Source organism: Carcharhinus amblyrhynchos, chromosome 14, assembly GCF_965287045.1.
Source record: "Carcharhinus amblyrhynchos chromosome 14, sCarAmb.v2.hapA, whole genome shotgun sequence".
NCBI classification, from domain to species: domain Eukaryota; kingdom Metazoa; phylum Chordata; class Chondrichthyes; order Carcharhiniformes; family Carcharhinidae; genus Carcharhinus; species Carcharhinus amblyrhynchos.
Genome location: NC_137337.1, coordinates 50,159,225 through 50,183,533, shown reverse-complemented (window position 1 = coordinate 50,183,533; position 24,309 = coordinate 50,159,225). Strand labels below are relative to the sequence as shown.

Below are 24,309 nucleotides of genomic sequence, written 5' to 3'. Positions count from 1 at the left end.
ACACGTCGACACTGTGTCCTTAGAATCTCACTCTTGAATGCCTCTGATTTGCCACTAATTTCCCTCCAAGTAACTATATCTAGTCAATTTTCACCAGTTCACCACTAAACTTCATAAAATTTGACCTCCCCAATTCAGAACATTTACTTCTGTCCTTTTTCATAATGATGCAAAATCCAACTGCATTATGGTCATTATCTCCAAAATGGTCCCCCCTTGCTACTTCATCTACTCATTCAATTTTATTTCCTAAGACTAAATGTAGAATTGTGTTCTCTTTTGTTTGGATTGTTAGGTGCTGGCTAAATAAGTTCTTTTGAATGCAGTTCGAGAAATTAGTGTCCTCTATTCCCTTCACACCACCCTTATCCCAAATGATTTTAGGATAGTTGCTATTTCTCTATTGTTTTTGCACTCAAACTTGCTTATATATTTGTTCTTCTAACCCCCTTCCATTATTTGGAGGTTTATAGTACACTCTCAGCAGTATGGCTGTCCCTTTTGTTTTTGAGCTCAATCAGCATGAGGGCGGCACAGTAGCACAGTGGTTAACACTGCAGCAGGACATAGATCGGTTGGAGGCTTGGGCAGAGAAATGGCAGATGGAGTTTAATCCGGACAAATGTGAAGTATTGCATTATGGAAGGTCCAATAAAGATAGGAAATATACACTAAATGGCAGAACCCATAAGATTATTGATAAGCAGAGGCAGCTGGGTGTTGAGGTACACAAGTCACTGAAAGTGGCCATGCAGATGGAGAAGGTAGTCACGAAGGCATACAGCATGCTTGCCTTCATCGGCTGGGGCATTGACTTTAAAAATTGACAAGTCATGTTGCAGCTTTATGGAACCTTAATAAGGCCGCACTAAGAATATAGTGTTCAATTCTGGTTGCCACAATCAGAAAGATGTGGAGGCTTTGGAGAGGGCACAGAAAAAAAATTACTAGGGATTGCCTGGTATGGAGTGCATTAGCTATGAGAAGAGATTGGAGAAACTTGGTTTGGTCTCACTGGAACGATGGAAGTTGAGGGGCAACCTGATAGAATTCTACAAGATTATGAGGGGCATGGACAGAGTGGATAGTCAGAAGCTTTTTCTAGGATGGAAGAATCAATTACTAGGGAACACAGGTTTAAGGGGCAAGGTTTAAAGGAGGTGTACGAGGCAATTTTTTTTTAGAGTGGTGGATGCCTGAAACTCGCTGCTGGGGGAGGTAGTGGAAGCAGATACAACAGTGAGTTTTAAGGGGCGGCTGGACAAATACATGGATAGAACCTTAATACTTGCACGGAACTTGGATGTGTTTGTAGTGATGGAGACTTGGTTAAAAGAAGGGCAGGACTGGCAGCTCAATATTCTGGGGTATAAGTGTTTTAGGCACGACAGAGAAGGGGCTAGAAGAGGTGTGGAGGAGTAGCAATACTGGTTAGGAAGCATATTATAGCAGTACAGAGGGTGGACAATTTAGAAGGGTCAGGTAACGAGTCACTGTGGGTGGAGCTCAGAAACAGGAAGGGCACAGTTACTATGCTGGGGGTATACTACAGGCCTCCCAACAGCCCACAGGAAGTTGAGGAATGGATATGTAAGGAGATCCTGGACAGGTGGAGAAAAAATAGGGTAGTTGTAGTGGGAGACTTTAATTTCCCTTGTATAGACTGGAAATCGCTTAGGGCTGGTGTCTGGACAGAGGGGAATTTATAAAATGTGTACAGGAATGTTCTTTGGAGCAATATATTGATAGGCCAACTAGAGAGAGGGCTGTACTAGACATAGTACTGGGGAATGAGCCAGTCAGGTCATCAAGGTTTCAGTAGGGGAACATGTGGCAAATAGTGACCACAATTCTGTAAACTTCAGGATAGTAATGGAAAAAGATGAGTGTTGTCCTATGGGTAAGGTGCTGAATTGGGGGAAGGCAAACTAAGCCAGACTAGGCAGGATTTGGTGGCTGTTGATTGGGAGAGGCTGTTCGAGAGTAAATCCACATCTGGCGTGTGGGAGTTTCTTAAGGAGCAGTTGATAAGGCTGCAGGACAGGTATGTGCCTATAAAAAGGAAGGTTAGGAAAGGTAAGATTCAAGAGCTGTGGATAACCAGGGAAATTGTGGGTCTAATCAAAAAGAAAAAAGAAGCGTACGTAAGGTCCAGGCAGCTAAAAACAGATGGAGCACTGGAGGAATACAGAGAAAGTAGAAAAGAGCTCAAACAGGGAATTAGAAGGGCAAAAAGGGGTCACGAAATGTCCTTGGCATACAGGATTAAGGAGAACCTAAGGCATTTTATACATATGTTAGGAACAAGAAGGTTGTCAGGGAAAGGATCGGACCTCTCAGGGACAAAGGAGGGGAATTCTGCTTAGAACCCAAAGAAGTAGGCGAGACCCTAAATGAGTACTTTGTATCAGTAATCACAAGGGAAAGGGACATGTTGACTGGTAGTGTCTCAGAGAGATGTGTTGACCTGTTAGGAAAAATCTGAATTACAAGGGAGGAAGTGTTAGGTTTTTTAGGAAATGTTAAGACAGACAAATACCCAGGGCCTGATGGCATCTATCCCACACTGCTCAGGGAGACAAGATGAAATTGCTGGGCCTCTAACAGAAATCTTTGTCTCTTCACTGGACACAAGTGAGGTCCCAGAGAATTGAAGGATAACAAATGTTGGTCCCGTTATTTAAGAAGGGTAGCTAGGATAACCCGGGTAATTATAGGCTGGTGAGCTTGACGTCCGTGGTAGGGAAATTGTTGGAGAAGATTCTTAGAATGTACGCACATTTAGGATGGAATCATCTCATTAGCGATAGACAACATGGTTTTATAAGGGGGGGGGGTCATGCCTCAGAAACTTGGTTGAGTTTTTTGAGGGGTGACAAAAACGATTAACGAGGGAAGGGGCGTGGATGTCATCTATATGGAATTTAATAAAGCATTTGACAAGGTCTCTCATGGCAGGCTGATGCAAAAGGTTAAATCTCACGGGATAAAAGGTGAGCTAGCTAGATGGGTGGAGAACTGGCTTGGCCATGGAAGACAGAGTAACAGTGGAGGGGTCTTTTTCCGGTTGGAGGTCTGTGGCTAATGGTGTTCTGCAGGCTCTGGGACCTCTGCTGTTTGTGATATAGATAAATGATTTGAAAGAAGATGTAGCTGGTGTGATCAGTAAGTTTGTGGACGGCACAAAGATTGCTGGACTTACGGACAGTGATGAACATTGTCAGAGAATACAGCAGGATATTGATAGGCTGGAAAATTGGGCGGAGAAATGGCAGATGGAATTTAATCCAGATAAATGCAAAGTTATGTATTTTGTAGATCTAATGTAGGGGGGAGCTATACAATAAATGGCAGAACCATCAGGAGTATAGACATACAGAGGGACCTGGGGGTGCAAGTCCACAGATCCCTAAAGGTGCAGCAGCACAGGTGGAGAGGGTGATGAAGAAGGCATATGGCATGCTTGCCTTTATTGGACGGGGTGTGGAGTATAAAAGTTGGCACATGATGTTGCAGCTATATAGAACGTTGGTTCAGCCACATTTGGAATATTGTGTCCAGTTCTGGTTGCCACACTACCAGAAGGACATGGAGGCTTTGGAGAGGGTACAGAAAAAGTTTACCAGGATGTTGCCTGGTATGGAGGGTCTTAGCTATGAGGAGAGATTGGGCAGAGTGGGGTTGTTCTCCCTGGAGAGACGAAGGATGAGGGGTGACCTAATAGAGGTGTATAAAATTATGAAGGGCATAGATTGGGTGAACAGTAGGAAGCTTTTCCCCAGATCGGAGGTGACACAAGGGGTCACAAGTTCAAGGTGAGGGGGGCAAGGTTCAACACAGATGTCAGGGGGACGTATTTTACACAGAGTGGTGGGGGCCTAGAATGCACTGCCAAGCAAGGTGGTTGAGGTGGACATGCTGGGATCGTTTAAGACTTATCTAGAAAGCCACATGAACAGACTGGAAATAGAGGGATACAAATGAATGGCCTAGTTGGGCGCAGGCTTGGAGGGCCAAAGGGCCTGTTCCTGTGCTGTACTGTTCTTTGTTCTTTGATAGGATGGGAATAGAAGAATATGGTTCCCAGAAGAGTAGGGGGGTTTTCATTTGGTTGGGCAGCATGGTTGGTGCAGGTTTGGAGGGCCAAAGGGCCTGTTCCTGTGCTGTAATTTTCCTTGTTCTTTATTCACAGCACCAGGGACCTGGGTTCGATTCCCGGCTTGGATCACTGTTTGTGTGGAGTTTGCATGTTCTCCCTGTGTCTGCATGGGTCTTCTCTGGGTGCTCTGCTTTCTTCCCACATTCTGAAAGGGGTGCACATTGACCCGAACAGACGACTAGGGGAAATTTCACAGTAACTTCATTGCAGTGTTAATGTAAGTTTTACTTGTGACTAATAAATAAACAAACTTTATTTGGCCCCATTTGATGCTTCACTCAGTGTAGCATCCCCCCGCACAATTGTAATTGATTCTTTAAGCAGCAATGCCACACCCTCACATTTTTATCCCCCTTCTGCCTAAAAACTCTCCATCCAGGATGTTGAGCTGCCAGTTTTGCACCTTGTTAAGCCCAGTTTCCATTATAGTGGTGATATCATGCTTCTTTGTTTCTATCCATGCCTTCAGCTGATCAACTTAATGTGCTATACTTTGCATTTGTACACTTGTACCATTTAACACTGCCAAATTCCTGTACACTTTCTAACCAAAGTTAGAAAGACTCTGTCTTTGAGTCATTTACTAATTTTCTATCACCTTGTTGGAATTTACCCTCAGATTCCTATTCCTCTGCCAATCCAGTTTTAACTCCGTTATGTGAACATTGGTGGAGCAAACTGTAAAATTGAAGTGTTTTAGTCGTACAGATTTATTGGACCAGATTTGTTTTCTTAGTATTGTCTCACTGTGTCTCAGTTAAGCCTTTTACTTCTATCCTAATAACTTCATTAATACTAATCTCAAACCTAGATTTTCCTCATTTCCCAGTCTCATTAGTTTAAATTTTTCTCCATCGTTTTATTGATATGTTCCTTGACCCTCAAGGACATTGGTGCCACTTCAGTAATTTATTTCCTCCTACCCATGATGTACCCTGGTATCAGGAAGGTAATTTATTACTTCTAGATGGCAGATCATGATTGCAACAAAGGGCATCTATCCCATGACTGTAGAAATGTAAACTACTAGCACTCTCCTATTTTTGTAATTTGCCTGTCTCTTTCACACCTCTGGTTCGCCCCTTGTCTTGGGCAACCCTCTCCTGAGCCAGTGTCACTGTTGCTCTTCAGAAAGCTGATGGTGAAGAATTAAACAACAGCCAATCACTGCATAATTTCATAAGCGTTTGTTCAGAAGTATATGTTACAAACATGAATTGAAACCCCGGTTCCAGATTGTTCTTATAATAGCCCAAATGAATCCTTAGTTAATGTCCACTATTTAATCTAATTAAATTAGGTGGGTGGGGAGGGGTGGCTGGATCAGAATTTAGGGTGCACCCGAGACCTGCCTTTGTGCCTTGGCACTAAAGCAGCAAACACTGTCCCCTCTCCCCTACACACACTCCCTATGACCCATTCATGCCCACCTATGCTCCTCTAACCATTCCATGGCCCCCTCATACCCCATGCCAACTTAGTATGAACACATGCCAACCCATGCCTCCCACACACTGTCCTTGCGCCTTTCATGCCACCCCACCAAGTAACCTTGAACATTTTCTGGACAGCTGACCAGTTCTTTGGCAGCTGGACAGTTTGTGCACTTCTTACACACAATCATGTTTAATTCTAACCAGCTCTACCTGTCCCAATATCTCAGGACCCTATCTAAAATGATACTTTACCCCTTCATAAGGGACCCTGACTATCCAAAGAATCCAGCAAGTTCAGGACTCCTCTTACCTAGTCTGCCCTGTGCACTCTGAGATTCACACAGAGGTAAGTGGTGATTTAAATAGCTGGCCGTCTCCACGATTGCACATGCTGAACCGCCGGCAGGACTTAAATGCCAGCCGTGCAGAGGTGGAGAATGCTCGGTTTGGGGGCAGGACTTGGGGAACTCGGCCAGTTCCACGATTTTCATTATGAGCCCCTCTGTAGTGGAGAAAATCTGAACCTATGTATCTGTTGAACAGTTCAAGGAACTCAGGTCTCTGCCCTGTGAATAGTCAGATGCAGCTTTCTTTATATTATCTCTTATGTTGTGAAATGTCTGATACTGGCAACTGGGTGACTGCATTCTGGAGTGTGATTTCAGAAAGTCTTCATCTGATGCTGTGCAATGTGCCCAATTGCTGCTCAAACAAATATCCAGTTCTTCAGAGGTTTAATTTTCAGACCTTCAGTGGTTGATCTTTGTGTGATTGGTGATAACGAGTGGACAGCCTGTTTTGCACCTCCCAATTTGTTTGTCTCCAATTCGGTCAATGGGCTGTCGACTTTTATGTTACTATGGTTAATTTCCAGTTTAAATTAAATGTTTTGTTCCTGAATACACCGAGGATCGATGGCCATCCACATCTCACATTCCACTTTTGTCAACAAGGTTCTTGCATCTGTGTATCAAGTTAAATGTTGGTGTGAACCTGAACTCCCGCTAGCACCAAACTTTCCCAAGATTTCAACAAATATATACTTGTGCTCAGTAAAAGTATTTTCAGGGATAAAATCTTGTCCAATGGTGCTTCAAGACTGAGCACACTTCTGGCCACGTGCGTTTTCCATTGCTTTCTTACAGCTCACAATTCACCCCTTGCAACCCAGCTCAAACTTACAGCATTTTAAACTACATGAATTCAAGTATCACAGGAACAAAAAGCTACAATTGAATGTTGCAATTGTAACTTGCACCTTCATTAATATTAAAACATAAGCTTGCAACTCCGTTTTAATACATTTTTAAACAGTGGATTATTTTCTTTCAGATTTAAGGTTGTGCATTCACAATGGCAACTTTTATGGAGTTCATCCAGCAGAATGAAGATCGGGACGGAGTCCGGTTAAGCTGGAATGTTTGGCCGTCGAGTCGTTTAGAAGCAACCCGAATGGTTGTTCCTTTGGGTACCTTGTTTACACCTTTAAAAGAGCGACCTGACTTGCCTCCAATTCAATATGAACCTGTGCTTTGCAGTAGAGCAACCTGCCGGGCAGTTTTGAATCCATTATGGTAAGCCAGGCATACAGATTCAAACAAAATAATTGACCAGTAAATATCTCATACTGCAGCATAAGTAACAGTTCTATCCAGTATTGTATTTTTTCTATAAAGACTTGACAAATTTTGTTTTGGTACAAAGGATTGGAATTCGCATCTTAACAGTTCTTAAAGATCCTTGCAAATCATATAATAAAGGTCAGTAGGAAGAAATTGGAAATGCAGCTCTTATAGAAACTCTTCTGACTTGAAACTGTCCCTGTTGCTGGATCCAAATCCCGGAGCTCCCTTCCTAACAGCACCATGTTCCAACAATGAAAGGACTACAGTGGTTTAAGAAGGTAGCTCACCATCGCTGTCTCAATTAGGGATGGGTAATAAATACTGTCCTAGCCAGTGACACCCTCTTCCAGTGAACAAATAAAAATGAAGAGAAAAGACAAGTTAACATTTGGAGCATTTACCTTCTGAGCACAGTGTTTAATCCAGTCATTCAGTCTTTAAACACAGTTGTACACCTCCACAATGGCTGTTAGGCTGAACTCCTGATTACTTGTAGGATAAATGGGAAACATGGTGAGACTCTGAGCCATACATGACTAGAAAGGCCCCATGTTTGACCCCCTAATCTTTGCTAATGTTCTCCTCCCACAGAAGTGAAAAAATGATAGTCCCATATAGCACACGAGTAGGAGGTTTGCTTCTGTGCATTTTTCATGATGATCCTTGTGGTAAATTGGTTTTGTGACGTCCCTGTGTTAGCTGTCAGCATAAGAAGTCTCACAACACCAGGTTGAAGTCTCACAACACCAGGTTAAAGTCCAACAGGTTTATTTGGTAACGAAAACCACTAGGTTTTGGAGTGAGATACCTGATGAAGGAGCAGCGCTCCGAAAGCTAGTGGCTTTTGCTACCAAATAAACCTGTTGGACGTTAACCTGGTGTTGTGAGACTTCTTACTGTGTTTACCACTGTCCAACACCGGCATCTCCACATCACTAGCTCACACCAGCAGAATTGGCATTTAGGTCAAGTTATGGTGTGATCATCTTATAACTGTAAAGAGAAATTTGAAGATGACTACTGGTGTGTGTTTTAAAAAAAAAACCTGTGTAAAATTGACTCCATAGTGATTATTTAGAAATTGACTAAGGCACATATTTCTACACTGGTAGAATAAGCTTTACTTACTATTTTCTCTAACTGGTTTTTGTTTGTTTCCAGCCAAGTAGATTACAAAGCAAAATTGTGGGCTTGTAATTTCTGCTATCAGAGAAATCAGGTAAGATGCACTTAGTTATTTGTTACATTGTAACATGAATACGTTGTATGGGAAGTGTTCGTGACAAGAATTTGTGATAATGTCTTTAATTATTGGCAAAATATTGTTTTAGATCCATGTGTTACTTCAACCTTTGTATTGGAGAATAGGAATGTAGGCCATTTGGCCCCTTGAGTCTGTTTTATTACTGTTCAATCACTACATTACTGATCTGGAACCAAACTCCATATACCTGCCTTTGCCTCATTTTCCTTAGATTTTTGTTCATCAAATATATCGTTAAGTTCAAATTTAAGAGTGACAATTGATCTAGCATAATTTTTCCACCCTTTGCAGAAATGTTTTCTAATTTCACTCCTGAGAGATCTGACTATGATTTTTAACTGTGTCCCATTTAGTCTTAGACTTGAAATCAGTAGCAATAATTTCCCTCTATTCCCTGTAATGTCTTGAAATTGTTGATCAAATCATCCCTCGACTATTTAAATTCCAGGGACTACAGCCCTACTCTGTGTCACCTCTTCTCTTAATTTGAGAGTCTAGATATCATTTCGGTATATCTATACTGCACTCCCTCAAAAACCAACATATCCTTCCTGCTCATAGTAGACCAGATATGATCTGAGCTTTGTATAGCCAGAATCAGAAATTTATGACATTATTCTTTATTTAGAAAGTATTTTCTTCCATCCCCTTTTGGTTCAAAGTGAATTTAAATCAATTTGCCATGATTTTGTCCATTTGTTCTGACATGTGTTGATATGTTATTATTTTGCATTTCAAACTACACTTACAATGCTAATTATTTTGTGTCATTAGTAAATTTGGACAAAAGACAGTCTATTTAATATCCGTAATCATTCCCTATGTAACACTTTTATAAAATTCAATCAGGCATGACCTACACAGGATTTACAAACCTCTGCTGGCTGTTCTCTGTTTAGCTGAAAAGTTTTGAGGTCTTCAGTCATCCAAACCTTAGTCATAGACTCCATTAATTTACCAACAAATATTAGGCTAATTCCCCACTTCTATAATTCCCCGGTTTCACTCCCACCTTTCTTGTTAAAGATGTGATATGAGCAATTTTCCAATTTAAAGAAACAGTCCTGGAATTAAGAGAACTGAACGTATGATCTTATAAAGGCGTAACTAGAAACGATTCATAAAATGTGTTCTTTATACTTGGTGCAGTTATAGAAGCTGCCATGCATCCTATCCTTCTCTAATGTTTCACGCACATGGTTTTAATTTTTCTTTCCTGGTTCAATTTTCCCTCTGCCTGTAGTGCCTACAGCACCATTTTAATTGTCACTCTAAACTCTTACCCTGTTGTTTGTATTTGAAATATTATTTATTCTATCTTTTCCACTTAAGCCTCCACCTTCCTCCCCCCCCGCCATTGTCCCCAAACTCCCTTGCTAGTTTAACATCTTTGTGACTGTTCTGTCTATCCTTCCCTAGTCCAAATGGAACTTGGACTAATCAGATTATCCTTACTCCAGTTTACAGTATAGAATATAACATATTCAACTGGGTCAAATACTCAAAAGTGAATGAAAGATGTGTTTTGCATGGAAGAAAAGGCTTATCTGTAGCTTTCAAAATACCTATTTTGATGCAATTTCTTTATTTAAAAAGTTTCCCCCTTCCTATTCCGGGATATCTGAGATGAATCAACCAGCGGAACTTTTACCACAGTTTTCCACGATTGAATATGTAGTCCAGGTAGGACTGTTGAATCACAATTTATACTTGGTGGGACTTTGGGTGATTGTACTGTTTGAATAGTTTTTAATTCAATAATTTTCTAAGGGAAATTGATGTTTCCACTCCAAAACTGTTAAGATAACTTGTGGTACTGTGCCTCAACTTCTTGTTCAATTTAATATATTTGACCAATGGTTCCATTCTATTTGCCCAATCTTCAGAGGTTATGCAATACATTTGTTATTTTGGAATTACTTAACCAGAACTATTTAAAAGGTCTTATTTTCCTTTAATGTAATTGAACTTTGTAACGCCAGTATAATACTAATAGTCTTTGGCAACCCTGTTCTGATTAATTTACTGCATAATTTTACACCTTGGTGCTTGATTTGGTTGTCTAGGTAGCAATGTGAGTGGCCAGGTTTGTGGAGGAGTGTGCATCGTTACATTTGGCGACAAGGCTAAAATGGATTATGAGGACACAGCCTCTGGCATGATACTTGTTTCAATTCAAATCCAAAAGAAAAATTACTCATCTGGGTGCCTGTCTTATATTTCTGATGTTGAGATATTGCCAGACCCTTTGAGATGGACTTGGAACAAGCCTGGGTTGACCAGTACAGTCAGAAGTTTAGAAATATATATAGAAAAAAATTAAGAGGAAACAAACACTCAGAGGCAAGAGCTGTGATTTTCTGTTCAAGAAAAAGTGGAAAGTAGGTTTAAAAAAAAAACAAAAAAAGCTGCAAAAATTTAAGAACAGAAGAGAGCACAGAGTAGTGTTGTGAACAAAATGCCCCAAGGAACTCTTCTTGTGTCTGCGTGGGTTTCCTTTGGGTGCTCCGGTTTCCTCCCACAGTATAAAGATGTGCGGGTTAGGTTGATTGGTCATGCTAAATTGCCCCTTAGTGCCCTGAGAGGTGTAGGTTAGAGGGATTAGTGGGTAAATATGTAGGGATACGGGGGTAGGGCCTGGGTGGTATCGTGGTCAGTGCAGACTGGATGGGCCATTTGGCCGCCTTCTGCACTGTCGGGGTTTCTATGATTTCTGTGAACTGCAAGACATGTCCCAGAACCATGGAAAAAGGCTGAGATTGCCAGGTTCTGATAACAGAGCCAGTGGAGGTTCTATGTTGTGATTCCTGCACTGAGGAACTACAATCAGCAAAGTTCTGGTGTTTTGAAGTGGGGGGTCAGGGTGAAGTCCCCAGCTTGATTTTTTTTTAAAAGTTAGAAAGCTTTGAAAATAACAGCACCTCGGTCCACCAACATGTCTCCAGTTCCACCAGAGGCCAAAACATCCTAAACCATTGCTACACAAGTATCAAACATGCTTACCACCCTATTGCACGCCCACATTTTGGCAAATCTGACTACAAGGCTATGCTCCTGGCTTACAAGCAAAAAACAAAGCGGGAGAATCCATCAAAGAAAGTCATGCAACGTTGGCCTGAGGAGGCTGATGATCTTTTGCGAGGCTGCTTGGAATCAATGGACTGGTCAGTGCTTAGAAACTCAGCGATCAGCCTGAACAATTACATCCCCACAGTAACTGATTTCATTAGTAAGTGTGTAGAAGACTTTGTGCCAAAGAAGCAAATCCATGTGTTCCCCAACAAGAAACCATGGATGAACAGGGATATCCACTGCTTGCTGCAGTCCAGGTCTGAGGTGTTCAAGTCAGGTGACATTGACCCATACAAGAAAGCCAGATATGATCTAAAGAGATCAATCAAAGATGCCAAAAGACAGTACTGCACCAAGCCAGAGTCCAGGCTGGCCACACCGATCCCCACCGACCATGGCAAGGTCTGCAAGATATAACAGGCTACAAGATGAAGGCATGTAAAATCACTGGCTCCAACACACCGCTCCCTGATGAGCTCAATGAATTCTTCACCCATTTTGAGCAAGAGGACAGTGAAAGCATGTCATCCACCTTGGATGAACCTGTATCTGGGGTCATCATTGCAGATGTCACAGCAGCTTTCTTGAAGGTCAACCCCTGGAAAGTGACTGGTCTGGAGGGAAATTTGGCCACACAGTCATCGTTTTTAAGGAATATGGTAGTGAGCTAAGAACACAGCCTTCTGGATACGAGTTTCGTGGGTATTATGGTGTTGAAGGCTGAGCTGTGGTCAATAAATGGGAGTCTGACAAAGGTGTCCTTGTTATCTAGGGTGGGGTGCAGGGACAGGGAGATGGTATCTATTGTGGAAGTACCTGGATGAGCACTCAGATCCTGCGCGGATCAGCTGGCAGGGGTATTCACAGACATCTTCAACCTCTCTTTACAACAATCTGAGGTTCCAATCTGCTTCAAGAAGATGACCGTCATCCTGGTACCTAAAAAAAAAACCAAGCAGCATGCGTCAATGACAATCAGCTGATTGCTCTAACATCCATCATTGTGATAGCTTCAAAAGGCTAGTCATGGCACGAATCAGTTCCAGCCTTCTGGACTATCTGGATCCACGACAGTTTGCCTACCACCGCAACAGTAGATACCATCTCCCTGTCCCTGCATCCCACTCTAGATAACAAGGACACCTTTGTCAGACTCCCATTTATTGACCACAGCTCAGCCTTTAACACCATAATACCCATGAAACTTGTATCCAGAAGGCTGTGTTCTTTGCTCACTACTATATTCCTTATATACTATGACTGTGTGGCCAAATTCCCCTCCAATTTGATTTTCAAGTAGTAGGGCGGATCTCAAACAATGATGACTCAGGGTATAGGAATGAGATGGAGAATCTGGTGAACTGGTGTGTTAACAATAATCTCTTCCTCTATCAACAAAACAAAGTCATCGACTTCAGGAGGCGTAAAGGAGAACATGCCCCTGTCTACATCAACAGGGACAAAGTAGAAAGAGTCGAGAGCATCAAGATTTTTAGGTGTCCAGATCACTGACAACCTGCCCTGGTTCTTCCATGCCGACGCTATAGTTAAGCCCACCAACACCTCTACTTTCTCAGAAAACTAAGGAAATTTGGCAAGTCAGCTATGACCCTCACCAATTTTTACAGATGCATCATAGAAAGCATTCTTTCTGGTTGTATGTCTCCTGTTCTGCCCAAGACGGTCACGCAAACCAGCCTCCACCCATTGACTGTGTCTACACTTCCCACTGCCTCAGCAAAGCAGCCAGGACATTCTCTCTTCCACCATCTTCCTTTCTGAAAAAGATACAAAAGTCTGAGGTCGCATACCAACTGACTCAAGAACAGCTTCTTTCCTGCTGCTGTCAGACATTTGAATCGACTTACCTTGCAATAAGTTGATCTTTCCCTGCACCCTAGCTATGACTGTAACACTACATTCTGCACTCTCTTGTTTCCTTCTCTATGAATAGTATGCTTTGTCTGTATAACGCGCAAAAAACAATACTTCTCACTATGTTAATACATGTGACAATATTAAATCAAATCAAATCGAAAGTGCTGTGTCTCCAGTGAAATTCATGAAAAAAGCACATCAAAAAACTCTCCCGAGTGGCCAGATAACAAAAGTTGCAGAGATTGCTGAGAAAGCTTTACATTAGCAAAAGAAATGACGTTTTGAAAGTTTGCAAAAGGTTGAGAGGATGAGTGGCAGGTATGTGCCAAAACTTCAGAAATGTGGGAGAACACACTGCCGACAGCATTAAAAATAGATGACAGTCTTGAAGATGTAATGTCTTTTAAAGAGGTAATGCATTTAAAGTGGTGGTGTGTTTAATGTGGCAATAATTTAAAGCTGCAACCACAAGATGAAACAGAGGGCAATGGACAGGGAAATTGGAAAAGACCTTGGATCGAGGGCAGTTCTCAGAAAATGTCCATAGTCAATGAAAGTCGCCAGGAAGAGGCACACGAAGACCTCAGGAAGCAGTAAAATGCACTGAAAGACTCCAGTGGTGGGCAGTGAAAGACCCCGGATGGAGAGTGACGACACAAGATCCCAAAAGACCAAATTAAGAGCAATGAGTGAATTGGAGAACACTTTGTCGGAGACAGACCCTACTAACATTGAAGGGTTTAGCTGAAATTAAGACAAATAGAAATGAGGATTCCATTTATGAAATGTACATGTCCAGTAAGAATATGATGGATTCCACAAAGTGCAGAAATTAAAAAATTATTGAACGTAAATAGAAATGAGCAAAAAAATTAAAGCTCTGGAGAAGACAAAACAACAATATGAAATGACTGACAGCAAACTTTTGGGGGAGGACAGTTGCAAAAATTGGCAAAATGAAGTTAAGAATAAGGTGAATTTAGTGAGGCAATGTGGAATAAGCTGTACTCCATGAAACGCAACCAGAAAATGAGAACAACTCCAGTGAAGAATTGAATCAGGAGATTAAGAACTTGAAGAAGAAAGTTTGGCAATGACAAATTAACTGAAGAGGTCAAAAAAAAAATGAAATTGACAGCAGAATCAGCAATTCAGATCGTGAAAGAGACAGATTACATGCCAGAACAAGACTGCTGAATTGGTCACACGAATGGAAACACAGCAAACCTGTAAGAGAGTTCCATGCAAGACCATATTTGGAACTGTACATGGCACACAAGCCTCAAGATTTTATCAATGTGCCATCACCACTGCAAAAAAAACCCAATGTTAAGTAAATAATATGACATGATGTCATAACAGTAATGTGTCAAGTTAAGTCTCTGGAATTGTCTCTGTTACCAAACTCCTGTTGTACCCAGTAGACATGGAGGGACAAATCGTTTATAAATATGTGGATAACTGGAGGAGTAGAGAGGTGCTCCAGCAGTCAGTGTTGCCTATCGAGAAATGTTTTTGAGCCTGTAAGCACCAGTGTACCTGATCGACCTGTTATTGACAGGTTGTGACAGCAAAAAATAATGAGCTGCCTGTACCAAAAGAGTTGCTCGTTATTTGCAGTTCCTGCTAATGTCGATACTCAATTTAAGACTCAATTTATAATTGCACGACTCGTCTATAATATTAGAGTTTAGGACTGAGTAACAGTCATTGAAGATTCATAGAATCATTGAAATCCTACAGTACAGAAAGAGGTCATTCGGTCCATCGAGTTTGCACCACCCAGGCCCCACCCCCATATCTCTACATATTTATCCAATAATCCCTCTCGCCTACACATCTCAGAACACTAAGGGCAATTTTAGCATGGGCAATCAACCTAACCCACACATCTTTGGACTGTGGGCGGAAACCAGAGTACCCGGAGGAAACCCATGCAGACACAAGGAGAATGTGCAAACTCCACACAGACAGTGACCCAAGCCGGGAATTGAATCCAGGTTCCTGGAGCTGTGAAGCAACAGTGCTAACCACTGTGCTACAGTGCCATTGTATAAATAAATTAAAAGAGGACAGATGTGTTAATGGTCGTGGTGGTCCCTTTAAGGGCAGCAGAGCAGAAGAGGGTCATATGTCTTGGGAAACTAATTGGGACTGAGAATGGATAATCATCCCAAGAGTTGGAGTCCTTTCTCAGGCATTAGGCATCTCGAAGATATGGACAGGGGATAATCAATAGGCTGCTCTAGCGCAGCTGTGAGACTGCGATCCTCTATAGTTTTTCCTTGATACTAAGTACTTCTGTGTTTCTGATGAAGTCTGAGTGTGTATCATTAGTTTCAGATGCTGGTTTCAAGCAAAGGCTAAGGCGATTAGAAGAAGGTAATTTGGATTAGTGTAAATATACAGAGAAAACATGATGCCGATTCTGAGTTTTCTAGAGTTTTGACAATTCATGGTGTAGAAATTCCAAGACCAATTGCAGAATTAATTGCAATGGTGATCTTTGTGCAATTCAAGTTGGTCCAATCAGTTTGGATTTCAAAGCTTTGTATAGCTAATTTGTCCCCATGCCCTCGCCTCCAGACTATTAAATAATTTTCTAGGAATTATTTAACAAACAATTGTGTATGAAGGTCATATAAATTGTTTTTCCCCTTGTTGTGATTTTGGATTTTTAACATACCTGGCCCTGCATTATTTGGCAGCTGTGCACTAACATACTTGATAATGAGCGTCGAATATTACAAAATAAATTATTTCCATCTCACTTTAGAATTGGGGGGACGCAGAGTTCTTGGATAGTTGTTGGGTTGCAGGACACTGATGTAGCTTACATGGAATTGCATGACTACAGTTTTTCAGCTTTACTGATTTCCTAAACTGGAAACAAAAGTTTGTGTGTCCATGAATGTCAGCAGAATGCTGAAATTGATTTACTTAAATTGGCTGCTTAATTTTTAAAGCTAAGGAACAGATTGCATAACTTTTACCTGATTGTTACTCTGCTTTCACTTTTGGAGTGCCAAAAGTGAAATTAATTAAATTTGTTAGTAAACTGGAATCTGAAAGTTTATGTCATTATGTCCCTAGAACTTTGAGGTATTTCAGAAAATGTGTACAATTGATGATTTAAATCAGTATTGATCAAACCTTATTTTTTTCTCTTCAACAGCGTGGTCCTCAAATGCCTTTAATTTTTCTTTATGTTGTGGATACCTGCATGGAAGATGAAGATCTGCAGGCCTTGAAAGAATCAATGCAAATGTCCTTGAGCCTTTTGCCACCTACAGCTTTGGTTGGCCTTATTACATTTGGCAGAATGGTGCAAGTTCATGAGCTTGGTTGTGAGGGTATTTCGAAGAGCTATGTCTTCAGAGGCACAAAAGACCTAACAGCAAAGCAGCTTCAGGTAGGCAGTTGTGTCGATGTGGAAAACATACGAAGAAGAAAGTCAATAGCACGTACGTTTAAAAACTAACTTTCAAAATTAAACTTTATGATTTATTTGAAAATTAAAAGTAGACATAGGTTATGTTTGTTGGAAGAACACACCATGGCAGAGCATGTGTAAGTTCCTAATTGGTATTTGTGAAACTGGAGGAAAGGAGGCATAGTCTGTATCTAACACAAAAAGTTACAATTGATCACTTAACTCTACAAGGTTCTGTTGTAATTTAAATTTTAAAGTCTATACATTTTATTATAATTTTGACATTTCAAATTTGATTACTACATGCTGGGAAAGAATCTTTTTGTTGCTGTGCCCATGTAATTTTATTTTTTGGCAGAAGGATTCAAAGTTGATGAAGTGTTGAACAGACTGTCAGTGCTCAAAGTTGATGAGATACAAGCATATTGACGAAAATGAGAATCGAAATTGCAGGGGCACTGGCCATAATCTTCCAGTTTTCTCTACACTCGGGAGATCCAGAGGACTGGAAAGCTCCAAATGTTATGCCCTTGTTCAAAGAAAAGCTGCAAGAATAGTCCCACCAATGCAAGCTAGTCAGTTTAACATGAGTAGCAGGCAACCTTCCAGAAATAATATTCAGAAGAGAATTAGCAGTCCCATGGAAGAATGTGGGTTGGTTAGGAACAACCAACCTGGATTTCTAAAGAGGAAATCTAGCTTGGGATTTTTTTGAGGATCGATGAGGATAATGCTGTTGATGTAGTGTACATGGACATTCAGAAGGCATTTGATACAATACCATACAACAGAATTGAGAGAAAAAATGTAGCTAATGGGATAAAAGTGACAGTAGCAACATGGTTAGAAAATTTGTTGAATAATAGAAGCAGGGAGTAATGATTAATGGATATTTTTCAGGCTGGAGGAAGAAACCCAGAGGTCAATGTTGGGACCCTTGCTTTTCCTGACTTGTGTTAATGATCTAGATTTTGGTGTGCAGGGACAGTTTCAAACTTTGCCGATTACACAAAACTTGGAAGCGTTGTACACTGCAGAGGACAGTGTAAAACTTCAAAAGGACATAGACCAGGTTGGTGAAGTGGACAGATAAATGGCAGATGAAGTTCAACGTGGACAAGTGTGAGGTGAGCCATTTTAGTAGGAAGAACATGGAAAGACAGTATAAAATAGGGGTAAAATTCTTGATGGGGCACAGTACTGGAGGTACCTGGGTGTATATATGCACAGATCATTGAAGGTGGCAGGACAGGTGGAGAGTGCAGCTATTAAAGCATAATATTCTGGGCTAAGCATATAATATTCTGGGCTTTATTAAAAGGGGAATAGAGCACAACAACAATGACACTAGTTAGATCTCAACTGAAATATTATGTACAGTTCTGGGTGCCATATAAGAGGAAGGATGTGAACATATTAGGGAGAGTGCAGAAAAGGTTTACAAGAATGGTTCCAGGGTGGAAAAACTCCAGTTATGAAGACAGATTACGGAGGTTGGGACTGTCCTTGAGAAGAGAGCTAAGAGGAGATTTGATTGAGATTCTGAAAATCATGGGGCTGGCAGAGTACATAGGGAGAAACTGTCCCACTTGTAAAAGGACCAAGAATGAGAGGGCATAGATTTAAAGTGATTTGCAAAAGAAGCAAATATGAGAAACTTTTGCACACTAATGTTTTGGGTCTGAAATGTACTACTGAAATGTCTGAAGTGTGGTGGACCCAGGTCCAATCGAGGCATTCAAGAGGAGATGTGATGTTTCTTTTCAAGTAATCAGTGTGCAGAATATGGAGGAAACGGCAGGGGAATAGCACGAAGTCATTATGCTCGTTTGGAGAGCCAGTGCAGGCATGACAGAGCAATTGTGGTTCTGTGAGGTCAGTGAATGTAAATTGCTGTCCAATATGTGAAATATATTTCAAAGACAGATGTCCAAGATTTCCTACAATTTTGTTGAGCTCGCCATTCTCCTTAAGTCATGTTCTTTTATGCACAAATCTCACCATTGCAAACTTGCACTCATATTTCCTGAGGACCTAATTCAAATAATCCACAATAAGCATTATGGCAAATCAAGGTGCAACAAATTCCACTGGAATCTATGCAGTGCTACTGAATAATTGTTGGATGGAACTCACTAGTCTGATATTGGAATAGAGTATTGGTTTGCAATAATGTGGTTGCAGCATTGCAAAGTTATTTAAGTAAATTATCAGGAAGTTATCGACTGGTGAGTCTAACCTCAGTGGTTAGTAAGTTGATGGAGAAGATCCTGAGAGACAGGATTTATGAACATTTGGAGAAGTATAGCATGATTAAAAATAGTCAGCACAGCTTTGTCAAAGGCAGATCGTGCCTTACGAGTCTGGTTGAGTTTTTTGAAGATGTGACTAAACACATTGATGAAGGAAGAGCTGTAGGTGTGGTTTATATGGACTTTAGCAAGGCATTCGATAAGGTCCCCCATGCAAGGCTTATTGAGAAAGTGAGAGGGCAAGGGATCCAAGGGGACGTTGCTTTGTGGATCCAGAACTGGCTTGCCCACAAAAGGCAAAAAGTGGTTGTAAATGGGTCTTTTTCTGCATGGAGGTCGGTCACCAGTGGAGTGCCCCAGGGATCTGTTTTGGGACTGTTGCTCTTTGTGATTTTTATAAATGACCTGGATGAGGTAATGGAGGGATGGGTTGGTAAGTTTGCCGATGACACGAAGGTAGGAGGTGTTGTGGATAGTTTGGAGGGATGTCAGACGTTGCAACGAGACAAAGATAGGATGCAAGACTGGGCGGAGAAGTGGCAGATGGACTTCAATCCAGATAAATGTATGGTGGCTCATTTTGGCAGGTCAAATGGGATGAAGGAATATAATATTAAGGGTCAGACTCTTAGCAGTGTGGAAGATCAGAAGGATCTTGGGGTCTGGGTTTATAGAACTCTCAAATCAGCTTCGCAGGTAGAGGATGTAGTTAAGAAGGCATATGGTGTACTGGCCTTCATCAATCGGGGAATTGAGTTTAGGAGTCGGGAGATAATGCTGCAGCGGTATAAGACCCTGGTCAGACCCCATTTGGAGTACTGTGCTCAGTTCTGGTTGCCTCATTACTGGAAGGATGTGGAAGCCGTTGAACAGGTGCAGAGGAGATTTACAAGGACGTTACCTGGATTGGATGGCGTGCCGTATGAGGATAGGTTGAGAGAGCTCAGTCTTTTCTCCTTAGATGAAGGATGAGAAGTGACCTGATAGAGGTGTATAAGATATTGAGAGATATTGATCGAGTGGATTCTCAGGCTTTTTCCCAGGGCTGAAATGGCTGCCACAAGAGGACACAGGTTTAGGGTGTTGGGGAGTAGGTACAGAGGAGATGTCAGGGGTAAATTTTTCATTCGGAGGGTGGTGGGTGCGTGGAATTGGCTGCCGGCAGTGGTGGTGGAGGCGGATTCGATAGGGTCTTTTAAGATACTTCTGGATGAGTACATGGGACTTAGTAAAATAGAGCGTTATAGGTAAGCCTAGTCGGTAGAGATATGTTCGGCACAGCTTGTGGGCTGAAGGGCCTGTTTGTGCTGTAGTTTTTCTATGTTCTATATTCTAAATGGTAAGATGGCATTTGAAAACAACATGATGTGACTTGTTTGCAAATTCTACATCCAAGGCTATTATCATCTGACACGATACTTCGCCCATTTGTATATGCAAGCGAGTTACAGTAACATGAAGTTCAAATGGATGAATTTTCATCCAGTCATTATAGAGCCTTTCTGAATCACCTTTGCTGCACCTGCAATACAATAAGTACAAAAAGAGTGACACACTTTTTGAAGCCAAAGCCAGAATAGAGTAAATAAGTGCTGCCTTCTCTAGTTGAAAAAGTTAAATTTGTGCTTTTCTGAACTTTGTACGGGTTCTTTAGTTTGAACTGATTGAAGAACCTCTTGTGTACTTTTTGATCACCTTAATTGCATCAGAACAATGTTCCAGAACTACCTGCAAACCGATATCGTTGAAATCTACATCATGACTTTTGTGCTCATTTAGGAAATAGCATTAGTTCAGTGGAAGAATAGACAACTTGCATGATTGATGGCTTTAATTTATACTGTTATTCTGCTAATAGGACATGTTGGGCTTAACGAAACCATTAGCCACTCAAGCAAGCCGTGGACCTCAAGTTCAGCAGCCACCTCCATCCAACAGGTAAACCTCACCTTAATATCACCACTCTGAAGGTATTGGCCTAGATTTTACTGTTGTCATGGCAGTGGAACTGACTGAGTTCATGTCATAAACCTGTAAAACTGGCAGTAACTTCAGGTGTTCACACAGACACCGTTAATACAAGTATTAACGTTTTTCATGATGACGGAGTAGTATTTTAGTAAAGGTGCAACTTCAAAGTAAAAGGACTGTTATTTGGATCAAGAAAATTAGGAACTATTTGTCAGGATGTGACAGTTTCCTATTTTGCATGATCAGAGTAACTGATCTATTTCAAAAATACATGTTTAATTTCAAACCAAAGATATGATGTCCTATGTAATCCAAGAAGGATAAATATTTGTAGTTACTTTACTGTATTTTTGATTTTGTTGATGGGAAATCATTGAATCCAGCTCAGGCAGGTAGGATTTTGTATGATGTGAATTTGGATATTTGCTGTGCAGCTTTGAGTGAGCGTGGGTTCACTGGACGTAGCCATGCATAACTTGGTTAGACCATAAACATTGGTCACGTGAAGAATGACCAACATACAGGCCAAGATTCTTTTGGTTATTTCCCATTCTTGTTTTTTTTGTTATTTAATAACTTAATGTGATTTTAATAACATTAGGTGGGAGTTGAACATTAAGTTTTAGAGAATGCATACGTTACTGCAGAATTAGTGGATGCTAAATTCGACTTAATTTTTTAATATGAAAATTTTACCTTTTTAAGATATTCAGATTATAAGTAAAATGTTATTTTTAACAAATGAGTGAGAAAGTGATTTGATTGAAGTATAAATTTCAAAACGATATTTTGATTGCTGTTAAAATCTAAATCATTCTGATCAGTTTTTGAGTTTTTCATCCTGTCACGGTGTTAGTGAAGATGCCCAAAAAGATGAATACAGTGCTAATATTTGGGGAAGTGGACAATTAGTTGAAGCATTTTGAAAAAACACATAGATTACAGAGCCTGTACCTTTTTTGATCTGAACCTTCCAAATTAGTAAGGATGTTTTTTTAAAATAGTAATAATTTCAGTTTTGAGCATCTAATGCCACTATCAAGTATTGTAGAACTCCCTCTATTCTGCCCTGACTCCAGCCTTAGATGAATTGACCCACATTCCTGGACAACTCTGATATTGATTTTCCTATTTTCCACATTAGGATTTCCTATGTCCTTTGAGAGACAAGATTGTTTTGTGCTACAGTCTCATTTCCAGGATTTGGATTGAGACCACCTATGCTTGTTTTACACATGACCCTTACAGACAGAAGATCCTTTTATCCCTTAGATTGGATTTGAATGGACAATGAAGAGTCTGTCCAATCCACCACGTACTTCTGCTACTGGACACTATTCTAAATGGATAAGTTTTTTTTATCAGGTTTGCAGTGTTCTCTTCAGCAGCATTTCGCTGACACCAGGATTTAGATGAAAAAGTTAGAAGATCCAAATATGGCAGGTTTTAATTTGGTCGCTAAGCTTGGAAAATTTACAAAACTCCTGCGCACGTCACTGAATGTTGTGGTAAATTCAATTTTTTGAGCTGCTCGTTTCAACTTTGAAAATACATGAATAATAGTGGCTTCAGCAATACAACTGGCCACAGACCTAAAAGCATAGGAAAAAAACATCAGGCGTAGGCCATTCAGGCTTTGAGCCTACTCACCTGTTCAACATGATTATGGCTGGTCCCACATCATGACCCCTATTTCAACGCCATACTCCAGTTCTCTCCCCGTACCTCATGCCACCTAGTCTAGAAATCTATTTCCTCCTTAATCATATTCAGTGATTTGGCCTCCACAGCCTTCTGTGGTAGAGAATTCTACAGGTTCACCACCTTAACTGAAGAGATTTTTCATTTAAGTTCTGAATGGTCTATCCCACATCCTGAGACTGTAGCCCCTTGTCTAGACGGCCCCGCCAGAGAAAACAACATTCCTGCATTCAGTCTGCCCAGCCCTGTCAGAATGTTGGATGTTTCAATTAGGACCCCTCTCAATCTTACAAATTCCAGTGAATACAGGCCCAGTGACCCAATTTCTTCTTGTATAACAATCCTGCCATCCTAAGAATCTATCTAGTGAACCTTTGCGCACTCCCTCTATGGCAAGTGTATTCTTTCTTGGATAAGGATACAAAACTGCAAGCACAGCTCCAGGTGTGGTCTCACCAAGGCCCTGTCCAGCTGCAGTAAGACATCCTTGATTCTGTACCAACATCTTCCTAATGAAGGCTGACATACCATTTGCCTTCCTAACTATTTGCTGTACCTGCAGGCTTGCATTCGATGACTGGTGTACTAGGTAGAATGCCCAGGCCCATTTGTATAACAACATTTCCCAATTTATCACCGTTTAAATAATATTCTGTTTCTCCATCCGAAGTGGATAACTTGACATTTATCCACGTTATACTGCATCTATCACATATTTGTCCAGTCACTGAACTTGTATAAATCACCTTGGGCTCTCTTAGCATCCTCCTCACCACTCACCTTTCCAAGTTTTGTGTCATCAGCAAACTTAGAAATGTTATTTTTGGTTCCGTTATCCAAATCATTCATGTATATTGTGAATAGCTGGGGTCCATGCTGCAGAACCTCACTAGTTACCATCTGTCACTTTTAAAATTACCCATTTATTTCTAATCTCTGTTTCCTGTCTGGTGAATTTCTTCATCCAGGTTAATATATTATCCCCAATCCCATATACTTTAATTTCGTGGCTCGGTGGCACAGTAATTAGCACTGCTGTCTCTCAGTGCCAGAGAGCCGGGTTCGATTCCCAGCTTGAGTCGCTGTCTGTGCAGTATTTGCATGTTCTTCCCATGTCTGCGTGGATTTCCTCTGGATGCTCCAGTTTCCTTCCAAGTTTGAAAGACATGTTGGTTAGGTGCATTGGCCATGCTAAATTCTCCCTCAGTGTACCTGAACAGGCGCTGGACAGTGGTCACTGGGGGATTTTTACCAGTGACTTCATTGCACTGTTAATGTCAGCTTACTTGTGACACTAATAAATAAATTTTAACCTCTTATGTGGAACTTTATCAAAAGCTTTCTGAAAATCCCAATAAACAACATGCATTAGTTTGCTCATACCTATTCTGCTGGTTGAATCCTCAAAATGTTTGTCCAATCTGGGACTGTTCGAGAATCTAGACATCTGGAAGATGACAACCATGCATCCACTACTTCCATAACCACCCCTTTTCGTATCCTGTGATGTAACTTATC

The 24,309-nt window shown here is 41.0% G+C and overlaps 1 protein-coding gene across 2 annotated transcripts in view; it reads left to right on the top strand.

Moving 5' to 3' along the window:
• sec23a (Sec23 homolog A, coat complex II component) overlaps positions 1-24,309 on the top strand; it is a 110,517-nt gene that overhangs the window by 26,508 nt on the left and 59,700 nt on the right. The window contains exons 1-6 of one of the 2 annotated variants that reach the window (XM_080202845.1): positions 4,286-4,376; positions 6,928-7,169; positions 8,382-8,439; positions 10,081-10,167; positions 16,610-16,846; positions 20,978-21,057. In XM_080202845.1, the coding sequence (XP_080058971.1) occupies positions 6,949-7,169; positions 8,382-8,439; positions 10,081-10,167; positions 16,610-16,846; positions 20,978-21,057 (683 nt within the window). In that variant the 5' untranslated portion in view covers positions 4,286-4,376; positions 6,928-6,948. Of the gene's footprint in view, positions 1-4,285; positions 4,377-6,927; positions 7,170-8,381; positions 8,440-10,080; positions 10,168-16,609; positions 16,847-20,977; positions 21,058-24,309 lie in introns of those variants that run through there. The other variant, XM_080202844.1, reaches the window with a different exon arrangement.